Source organism: Furipterus horrens, unplaced genomic scaffold (genome assembly GCF_987537825.1).
Source record: "Furipterus horrens unplaced genomic scaffold, mFurHor1.1.pri manual_scaffold_12, whole genome shotgun sequence".
Taxonomy (NCBI): domain Eukaryota; kingdom Metazoa; phylum Chordata; class Mammalia; order Chiroptera; family Furipteridae; genus Furipterus; species Furipterus horrens.
In genome coordinates, this window is record NW_028327182.1 from 81,278,967 (window position 1) to 81,290,311 (window position 11,345).

General features: G+C 50.1%; 1 protein-coding gene across 1 annotated transcript; it reads right to left on the bottom strand.

Moving 5' to 3' along the window:
- Positions 1-839: 839 nt before the first annotated feature.
- Positions 840-10,958, bottom strand: LOC149996490 (thrombospondin type-1 domain-containing protein 1-like). The gene is given in 10 exon segments (XM_090258225.1): positions 840-875; positions 962-1,152; positions 5,000-5,428; positions 5,431-5,665; positions 5,667-5,964; positions 5,966-6,107; positions 6,110-6,340; positions 8,475-8,633; positions 9,281-9,336; positions 10,768-10,958. Coding segments are annotated over 10 exon segments (1,968 nt in total).
- Positions 10,959-11,345: the final 387 nt, after the last annotated feature.

Genomic DNA, 11,345 nt, shown 5'->3' on the forward strand with positions numbered 1-11,345 from the left:
TACTTACATAAAAATTAATACACGCAAATTGTATAGAATCTAGAAAAAATGAGCAAACATTTAAAATTACAGTATGTTCTTTAAAAAAAGAAATGTGTTACGGAGTTGACTTGGTTTTGTCTTCCTCTCTGGCCAGGAGTTGATTTCTGTCCTCTCCCTGGTAGCATATGTAGCAAGGGCAATCCCAGACCAGAGTCATTCAGAAAACCAGACGGGAGTGACAGTGCAGTTGTTTCTGATTACTCACGGGAGACAGAAACCGTATTTTCATATCGTCGTACAGAGGTGGACAGCGGTGGAGATACATGATCACTCTGTTTTTTCTAGCATCCTGCATTACCTGCGAATGAATACATGGCATTCAGATAGTGAGATAGTAAGAATAACAGTGAAGTTCATGTTTACTCTTTGAGGCTTCCTCTAGTTACCACATACTCTTGGTCTCACAGCTCTATCACTGCATGTATAAAGAAATGTTGATCCTTATTTCTATAAAGCTGTGATGCTGTCACTTACATTTTTAGAAGGCCAATATGTCTGAGGACAATGGTGGGGAACTGTTGCAAAGCAGAGCGTCCAATGTTCCATTAGAGTTTAACCAAGTTAGCATAACGCTCCAATGTGTGTCCCTGGTTCTTCATATTTGGAGAATACACTAAGAAACTCAACTGCAAAGCTGGCGTTTGCATTCAAAAAGCAATGCATAACTGCTCATGTTTTGTCAAACAAACATCATAGGCCTTGTCCCTAGCAGGTGGCTAGATGAAGGGACCGAAGATAGACCAAGTTTGTGCGATGAACGACTTGGAAGCCATACTACGTGTTCCTTTGTTACTGGTTCACCCTTGTGCTACCCACAGGGTCTGCGCCAGGCCCTGGGAAAAATACAAAGAGGGGTGCAGGCTCGGTTGATCATGCAGGGAGCTGCGCTCAGAGGGAGTGATAGCAGAGTGGCACACACTTGTGTGTCACGCGGCGGGATGATGACCGGCTGTGCTCTCGTGTGCTTCAGGGAGGCTAACACAGCTGCAGGACGAGGAGGCGTCACTGAAGGGGCAGGACTCGCGTGGGGCAAGGGTTTGTCTGAATGGAGGGCGCGTCTGGGTAAATGGAGAGGAGCTCTGAAAAGAGAGTCCAGGTCAGACAGGGGGCCTGTGGGAGTGGGGGAGGAGGAAAGACCAGTTAAAACATGAAGCAGAAATTAGAAGGTTGTGCCCCACGGGCCCTATGGGTCCCAGTCTACTTGGCAGGGAGCCTGCAAGTCCCTGATGGAAATGACCTCAAGCATCCTAGGGCTGTATCTTGAGAGCTCAAGAGCCAGGGAAACAGGAATGAAGTTGTGGAAGAGTGGGGGTGGGGGGGACATTTCCTACATGACAAAGGGGCCCCGTAGTTATTATGGGTAACATTTACTTAGTGATTTACAGCTGACAAAGCCACTTCACAGGTACTACCCCCATTTCATCTTCACAATACTTGAAACATAATCTTTACTCCTCAGATAAGACCATTGAAACAAAGCCTTTGACTATGGGCACACAGTGTGTCTTCTGCTCTCCCTAGAGCGTTTTCCAATGAGAGCAGTATTTCCGGATGCACATTGCAGGACTCTGTGTTTGGCCCTGAATTAGGAGAAGAAAGGGTAAGGAGAGGATTGTAGAAATACAGGCACGAGCCAATGAGGTCCTAGACTAGGAGGTGGCAATAGGAACAGAAAGGGAGTTAAGAGGGATTTCAAAGGTATCAGCAGCAGCATGTAGGGGGCCAGGACAAAGCGAAAAATCAAAGATAGTATCGATTTGAAGGCCTGACTGAAAGAATGCTGGTGCCATTTGTGGGCAGAAGAAGAGCTCATCTGATAAGGTTCGATTGATGAATAAATTTTTCATTTGTGTTGAATTTATTGAGGACACACTGGTTCACACAATTATCCAGGTTTCAGGTGCACAGTTCTGCAGCAAATCATCTGTACACTGTCTTGTGTGTTCACCACCCCAAGTCAAGGCTCCATCCATCACCTCTGATTCCTCTTTACCTGCCTCGCCCTCCCCCTTCCATCTCTCTCCCTGGCAATCACCACACTGGTGTTTGTCTGTGTCCTTGAGTTTTCTCTCTTTTTTTTTTTTTCTCAATCTCTCTGCACACCCCCCTCACAAATGCTGTCAGCCTGCTTTCTGTCTATGAGTCTGTCTCTATTTTACTTGATAGTTCAGTTTGTTCATTAGATTCCACATATGAGTGAGAACACATGGTACTTGTCTTTCTCTGACTGGCTTCCTGCACTTAGCATAATGCTCTCTGAGACCATCCATGCTGTTGCAAAGAGAAAGATTTCCTTCTTTTTCTATGGCTGAGTAGTATTCCATTGTGTAGCTGTACCAGCGCTTTTTTATCTACTCGTCTACTGATGGACACTTGGGCTGCTTCCAGATCTGGGCGATTGTAAATAACACTGCAATGAACATAAGGGTGCATGTATTCTTTCGAATGAGTGTTTTGAAATTCTTCAGATAAATTCCCAGAACTGGAATCACTGGGTCATCAGGCAGTTCCATTTTTAATTTTTTGAGGTATCTCGATTCTGCTGTCCACAGCGGCTGAACCACTCTGCACTCCCACCAGCAGTGCAAAAGGACTCCCCTTCTTCCACATCCTCACCAACACGTGCTGTTCGTTGATTTGTTAATGATGCCATTCTGACAGGTCTGAAGTAATCTCTCACTGTGGCTTTTATTGCCATTTCCCTGATGATCAGTGACAATGACCATCTTTTCATCTGTCTATGGGCCATCCGTAGGTCCTCTTTGGAGAAGTGTCTATTCAGGTCATTTGCCCATTTTTTAATTGAATTGTCCTTTTTTGTGTGTGTGTGTGTGTTGACTTTTTATAAGTTCCTTATAAATGTTGGATATTAACCCCCTGTCAGATGCATCATTAGTAAATATGTTCTCCCATTTAGTGGGCCACCTTTTCATTTGGCTCGTTTCCTTTCCTGTGCAAACACTCTTTAGTTTGACGTGGTCCCATTTGTTTTTGCTTTTGTTTCCCTTGCCCGAGGCGCTATGATGAATGGGTCTGAGTTACAGGAGCAGAGACTGTCCACATTGTGGCATCTGCATCTACCCCACACTGGGTGCTCGTAACTGTGTGTTTGAAGGAATGAAAGAAAAAAACTATAGTTTAATGCAGCGGAATGAGTGAGCAGAACCAAGAACAGAATCTGTGGAGAATTAGAACAGGGAGCCCAGGATCGGGCCTGGGTGCGGACCCTCATTGGGGGAGGGGCACACAGAAGGGAAAGGTGTGGTTATGGAGAGGTGAGAGAGCTAGAGGCCAGCCCGAGAGAGTTTTAAAAGTTCTGATTCTTAGACCCACGAAGGAAACTCTGTTATTGCTTCAGAAAACTTCTGGAGTCTTTGGGGTTTCTTCAACATTTGAGAAAACATTGACTGGCAGGTCCCATTGCCTGGGTTCTTCACAATGTCGTTTCTGTTCTCATAGTGCAGTCCCCCAGGACTTCTGAGTTAGAATCACTTGGGACATTGCTAGGTCTAGAGATTCCTGAGACTCATTCAGATTCCCTAAATCATACTTTGGGGTACAACCTAAGGATCTGCATCTCTCCAAGCTCCCACGTGATTGTCATGCATACTAAAATTTCCAAATCAGGGAGGCGCAGAATTCACAATCGATTGGGGAGACACGAAAGCGAACGAGACCGTAGGGATGTGGAGGAGAATCCAGGTAATCGCTAGTGAAGAGGCACAGTAAAATAAGAGAAAATGCCAGGACAATGAGGATCGCAATGCCAAGGGCTGGCCCCTGGTCCCCGTTCCTTAGAAAAGACACCAGTAGGCAGGTCACGGATGTCTTCGTTGTATTTCAATGACTTTTCTGAACTGAAACTAGAGCATGTGTTCCCAATGATTTCTCCTTCTTTCTTCTCTGAATTCATCTCAAAACAGATATCTGATTATATTATCCAAAAACCAAGACTGTCCACCACTGGCTTGGGTAATCTAATTCTCTGTAACTTAATTCTCTCATCTATAAAACAAGGCGCACAAAAATGCAGTTTACGTCTGTCGGCTTCATAAAATCATGTTGTATATTCATTTTACAAATATTATTAATTTTTATGTTTTGGCAGCCTGCCCTCTTCACCAAATGTTATGCCCAGAAATGAGCACGGGACAACATGAAATGATCACTATTTAAATTGCTGAAACACTCAAAGACTCTCATTGCAGCAGCACCCGCCCTAACATCCTGGGAGCTCTGAGCTGCGGGAAGACCGAGGGCTGCCAGGGCGCTGTGGGACGCATTATTTCAAATTCTGCTCCTGCCTTTCCGTGTGCTGCTCAGAGACAATCACTGCCTTTCTCAGTAGAAACCAGGAGCAGCGAGTTGTAGCTCGGATACAACTAGGGAAGCATTAGGGTAGCTGACAAAAGCAGGAAAGGACTGAAGAGCAGGCCTCGGGTCTTCTCCACTCTGTGCCACCAATGTCCCAGGCCCCCGCAGCACCCTAGGGGGACCGCTTCCTCTAGTGCCGCTTTGCCCAGCAGCTTCAAGGTGACAGACTGTGACCAGAGGAGTTGCCTCGTCCCCGTGTTTCATGGTTCTTGAGACTCTTGTCCCGGCCTCCTCATCTCCTTCTATGTTAAACGTACCGAGAAAAACACACTTTTGATGCGGGATTTCAGCGAGGGTGATGTCTATAATCCCTCAGCCAAGCCAGGGCGCCATGGAAAGTGAAAGGATGTGCTATTAATAATTATGCTGAGACGACAGCCCCAGATTGTCCCGAGGATGATGACGTCAGCCCTTCCCTGATACAAGTTAGCGGGGTGCTAATAGCTATAAGGAATGGGGGCTCACACAAAGGTACTTAGCTACCCGACGGGGGCAGCTACTGGGAAAGGTACACAACAGATTGAACTTGAACCGCCTAAAGCAGAGCGTATGCACAAAGACTTAAAACCAGCATGAGAGATACACTTAGAGACATAGAGAAATGCCCTCAGAAAGTAGTCGAAAAGAATGAAGACAAACAACAAGTGCTGGCGAGGATGTGGAGAGACGGGATCCCAGGCGCAGTGTTGTGCCGGGAAGCTCTGGCACCTGTCCCTTCTACCCTGAGAAGGGCTCAGGGGGCTGGCCCTATGGTAGCTCTCTTTGGGGGCAGGGGGCGAAGACTGGTTCCTCGCCAAGCTCCTGTGACTAGAGGACGGTCCCCTCCGAGGCCGGGGAGGGTCGGCTCTCTCACCCCTGGCCCCAGAGCCTCTCTGGCGGACCCCCGGGTCTGGCTTCCTTGCGGGCAGGGCCAAGGTGTAGGATTTAGGGACAGGGCTTACCGGGCCACTGCTCCCACCCGCTCCCTGGTCGCGGTCCAGTGTCTCCGGGAACACGATGGCGCCCTGACTGCGGGGCGCGCCCGGTCCTCCGCGGGGTCCCAGGGCCGCGCCCCGTGCCCACATGCCGGGACCTGCCGCGGCGGCAGGGAGCTCAGGCTCCTCTCCCTGAACGGCCACGCCTGCTTGGCCTCGTGGAAACTGGCGGTCCTCCTGAAATGCAAGCTCCGGGGGTGGCCGCTGTCCGTCGGGGCCCCTCGGCCGCCCCGGGGCCTCGCCAGCGACTTGCGGATCAGGGTCTGGCTGGGGCTTCACAGCACACGTGGCCTGGGGGCCGGGGACCTGCAGCCGGGACGCGGGCCTGTCCCCGGCCCCGACCGCAGACGGGTCCGCAAACGGGGATTTGAGCCGGAACTTGGTGGCAGCAGCCTCTTCTGAGCTCTTCAGGTCCAAGGGCAGGTCCAAGGGTGGGACGGCGGCCCCCTGGAAGGCCGTGTCGGTCAGCGGGCTCTGCAACACATGGTACACCTCGGTGGTCTCGGTCAGGCCCTTCTTCTTCATCTCCTTCAGCTGCTGCTGGGCCAGCCGGTAGCCGAACAGGGGCGGGGTGGCTGGACTGGAAGCTGTCGCTGCCCGAGGCCTCGTTGTCAGGAGTGGCCGGCACGCTCTGCCTGTAGGTCAGAGGGATGCCCGGGGCCCCGGGCCCCCCCGCGGGCCCATCCCCCGCGTCTGAGAAGCTCCCGCGAGGCTCACCAGCTCGCAGATGGTCTCCTCGTCCGAGTTCTTCCAAAAGCCGGGCGAGTGCACGGAGCTGTGCCGGGCTGGGGTGCTGCACTTCGGGGGGCGGCCAAACTTCCTCCACAGCGTGATGAGCACGGTGGCCACGATGACGAACAGGCACAGAGATATCCCAGTGACCGTCACGATGTTGTTGGACTTCATGGGACCCTGGGGCTGCAGAGGAGACGGACTGGATGCGTGCAGCGCTACAGAAAAAGGAACAACAAACGTATTCTGTGCATTCTCCGGGACTGTTTTCTCTGCATAGTTTTTATGATCGAAGTGGCTTGCTCTCATTCTCTAGCAGTTACAGAAGTCAACTGCTCAAGGACTAAGATTTGTGGTCTTGACTATTATCTCTGCTGGCAGCTTAAGCCAAACTAAAGCCCAGAGACCCGTAGAAGCGAGGTGACCGAGAAGCCACCACGTGCCCTGCACTTGCTGCTCCTACTGACGCTTGCCTCAAATCTTCTACATAGAAGTAGCCTGAGGAACGTCTCAAGGAAAAATCAAAGTTTTCCCTTAAGGTACATGGGCCAGCTGCAGTTAGGTGTGCCTTTGAGGTGTACATCAGGAAACCCTTATAAGCATAAAACTCAAAATGCAAAAAATACTTTAGGTAGGTTGTGCCTAAATTAGCACACAAACATGAGACTTGTGGCAATGTCACTCACGTCTCCTCTCTAATGTCCGTGAATCCTTTCCTAGGGTCACACCTCTGCATCCTCCCTCTTCCATTTTCAGCTCCCCACGCCCAGCCTGCCTTCCACGGGGCCATGATTATCCATCTTCCCTGCCTTACCTGGCTTGTCCCACCGCCATCAAAGTGTTCCATCTGAGGCCACGGCCTGGGCTGCCACTGAGATACCTGGGAGCCTGAGACCAACATATGTCACCAGGCCTCCCTTCCCCTTCCTCCCTGGCCACTGTCCACCATTCAAGTCCTTGCAGTCACCTTTCTGACCTCCTGTTTCCCACAGTCTTTTTACCCTCTGTCCTTCATACCGTGCCCTATGGATATCTGACCATCAGGTCCTCAATGTCCAGAACTTTTCCACCAAATGCTCTCTTCACCTCCTTGCCTTGCCTGAAGGCTGGCTCACCCCCAGGGCACAGCATCTCCCCTGGCATAGACTTACCAGGAATAGCACCTCCATCTACCTCTTTCTCTATAGAATTAGTGGGAGAAGCGTCTTGCTACAAAGGCCAGTACCCCAAGAACTCTCAAGGCCGCCTTTCTCTCGGGGGTCCTCTCTCTGTACCGATTACCTGCAGCTTCTCCTCTGTGCACCTCCACAGAAACATGCTCTAGCTCTCCTCCCTTTAAAAAGGCCTCCCTAGAACCCTCTCTCTGCGGCCACAGCAGTGTCTTGCTCCTTGTCCTCCCAGCTAAGTCCACAGAAAGAGGAGTCCGCCTTTGTGGACTTCCTACGTCCCCATGGTCACCTCTGGCTCCTTCCACCTGCTCCCAGGATTCCAGTGGTTTAAATGGCTCCTGTCAAGGTCATGAATACCTAACAGCCAAATTCAAAGGAGTTCCGCCCCAATAGGCCTTGAACTCTGCAGCGCTGCCTACTGTCCGGTGACTTTTTCTCTTCTTGGTTGCAGTGATAACACTCATGTATCTAACCGGGAGAGAAGAACATGCCCTCAGGAACCAGGGAGGTCTAGGTCCCATTCTGGCTCCACTAGCTTTGATCTCTCCACCAAGCTCCCACCGACACTGCCAGCTCCACATGCCGAGACTCGCCATCAGTCCCCCCTCACCCCCCGAGACCCTGCGCCTCCGTCAATGTATCTGATCCCAAGGCAACAGCAGCACAGTGTGTCTGCTGGCCAGGACTAGAGTCCCAGCATCTGAATCCTTCTCCGCTCTGCATCCCTGCTGTGGGTGCTTCAGGTTGCACCTCAGATACTAGAAATCTCTTAACACTACGCACAGCAGCTGAGAAACCCCTCTAAAACACTTCCACAGTTTTGGTGAGGAAAAGCAAAGGAGGGAGAAATTTAAAAAAAGTAAAACAAAAAGAAAATTCTGGGGGAGAAATAAAAAGATCCTCTCTTCCATTTTTGTATTTAAAAAAATAATTTTATATGTCCAAAGCTTTCATTTAGATAGATGTTCTTGTCATTTCCCTATCTTCTACAGCGTGAAGTCCCCTGCCAGCTCGCTGGCAAGCTGTCCCAGCCCACGACACTCTATGAACAGGGCTTCTGCAGCCAACGGCGATCACAGAACGTTAATGAGCCTACTCCTGAACACAGACCACCGACTTTCAGGCAGATGGGGGCCCGAAAGCCTCTCCGGGCAGAGGTCCCCGAAGGAAGCAGCTCGCCTACCAGCACACTCCTCCAGCGAACACCGGGACGGCTCCGAGGACATTCCGGGGCAGCCAGGTCGGGAGGGGAAGGAAGTCAGGCACAGGCGGTGATGCTCTCTGACGCCGTCCCCACACGTGGCACTGCACCAGCTCCATGGCTGCCACAGCCCCCAAGTTTCTGCAAGGACATTAGCCGTGCTTTCAATGCAAGTTCATTTGAGAATCAGAATTGAATTGCACCCAAATAAAGCAGCAAAACTCAAATCTTGGGCCTTGACAAGTTAGTATGTAAACTATATTCCCAACAATGCAGGAGGCCAGAAAGAGTGTTGTTGCTCCTTAAAAGAAGATCTATACCCTGGCTGCTGTGGCTCAGTGAATTGAGCGTCAGACTGCAAACCAAGTGTTGCTGGTTCGATTCCCAGTCAGGGAACGTGACTAGGTTGCATGTCAGGTCCCCAGTTGGGGCACGTGAGAGGCAACCACACAGTGATGTTTCTCTCCCTCTCTTTCTCCTTTCCCCTCTCCCTGAAAATAAGTAAATAAATAAAATTGTAAAAAAAAAGATCTATATACATGACAAAATCTTAACCTTTCTAGAACCCATCACAGAACCATCTAGAACCCTGAAATATAAGGAAAGACAGGCTCCTCTAAGAGAAGACAGGGTATGACCATGGCTCTTTGGGGCCGGTGCCAGGCTTCGTACAAGCTGGTGAGAAGACGTCATTTAAAATGTAATGAACTCCCTAGTGGGAAACAGCATGAAAACATAGAAATGCTGGGGAGTTTGTACCCACTTGCAGGCTCTTCCCCACATCTCACCAGAGGCTTCCAAGAAGGACCAGAAAACCCCAAAACTTGAAGAGCACCCAGTGTTGCTAGGGAATTAAAAAAAAAGGGGGGGAAACCCTTCACTCCTGGAGAGGAGCAGAATATATCCTGGGCCCGGTTTATTGGAGGGGGTTTCTACCACCAGGGAGGGGCAGGATCCTCAAGAAGGTCCCATTCCTGAGATTCAGGGGCATAGTACTTGCCAAAGACTAAGACTGAGCTGGCACAAGAGTATGCTCTCCCCCTCTACCCCCCCCACCCCAATACCTCGTTCCCAACCCTGCATCATGCTAGCAATGGCCAAGTATAAGCAACAACAGCCTACCGCCTAGGCCAGGGCAAGGATGACAGGTAAAAACTTCTCTGATGTACAGCAGACTCAAGCCTAAAACTGAGGGTACAAGAGAAGCAGGCAGTAAAACCCTCTGGCAACCCAAACCCTACCCTGAACACAAAGTAACATTACAAAATTTTGAACTCTGTTATGCACTGAAGGTAGTTATAGCAACAGTAAAACCCAAACGTAGCTCAATTCCTTACTAGATTGACTCAGTCCCTACAGTAAAGGCCTGCAAAAACCAGGTATGCCCATTTCTGGGCAAATACTATTTATCAGGGACTACAATTCTAAGATGTCCAACTTTCAACCAAAAATTGTGAAACACACAGAGAAGCAAGAAAAAACAATAAACTATCAAGAAACAAAGTAATCAAGAGAACCAGACTCGGATGGGATCCAGGTACCGGAACTATCCAAGAGAAAAGTTAAATCTCCTTCCCCATTGAAGACCAAGTTCAAGGGAGTTCAAAACAAAACTCTTCAGTTTATTCCAAGAATGAAGTTGAGGATGGTTTAGTTCAGTGACCGTGATTCAAGTGAAAGTCAGATTTAGAACATGTGGAATATTTCGACCTCCCAGAAGGCTATGCATCACCTGTCCTGATGGGATAAGAAATAAGGGCTACACCTGCCGTCTGCGGCTCAGGGACTTGGAATGACAGCATGTGTTAGGGTTGGTGCTCCCCACTGTGAACCGTGAGGTGGGCTGTTCAGGTCTTTTAAAGGGACAGCAATGTATACTCAAGGCTGGCAGTGGCCCATTTCTGCACTATATCTACGTGAATATGCAACTTGTCTTAACTCACACTGCATATATATGGCGTATACACTGATCCCCCACTTATCGCGGGTATTACGTTCTAGACCACCCCCCCGCGATAGGTGAAAATCCTCGAAGTAGGAGCCTTCCATTTATGTTAGTATTTAATGTACAGTCCCGCAAACTCTCGCGATGTAGCGAAAAATCCGCGATCAATAATTAACTATAATATTTTTAAAAAATCCCGCGATGCAGCGAGGCCGCGATATAGAAAGGGACGAGTGTATTCACACACACATGTAGATACATATATATGTCCTTATTTTGAAAAACCTGAGTGCTATAGGACCGTTGAAGTGTCACGCAGTGAGCGCCTACCTGCTCTTCACCGTTTGCCACCCTGGACCGCTTCCCCCTCTCTTCCTCTCTGTCCGCGTCTCCAGAATCTTATGCAGCTTCCACGACAGCGGGTTGCTGGCCTGCGCCGAAGTCCCGCCGGCCCCATTGCTGAGGCCGCCGGCAGCCCCGGCGGGGGGCACCGCGACCACCTCCCCGCTGCCCTCGGCCATGGCGCAGGGACCCACCCCCAGCCCGCGGCCGCCCAGTCCCCACCCCCGCCCGGCAGTGCGCGCGCTGTGCATGCGCCATGGAGAGAAAGCGGAAGGAAACTGACGTCTGGGATGTCAAGGATTTCCGAATCCTGTGTCCACGTGGGTCCGAGCTGAGTATCAGTTAGGCGCGCGGAGACGTGGGCCTGACATCCGAGCCCGCTAACAGTTAGCTCCAATGAAGTCCATCTGCCCTGGATGCTTTCTTTTTCTTTTTTCTATCTTTTTAAAACGTATTTATTGAAGGCATTTTATGAGCCTTCGGGAGGCGTTGGAGGATCTGCATTTTCTCTCTGAGACAAAGGCCTTAATAAATGTTACTAGACTGTGATGAGTGCCGAGCCAACG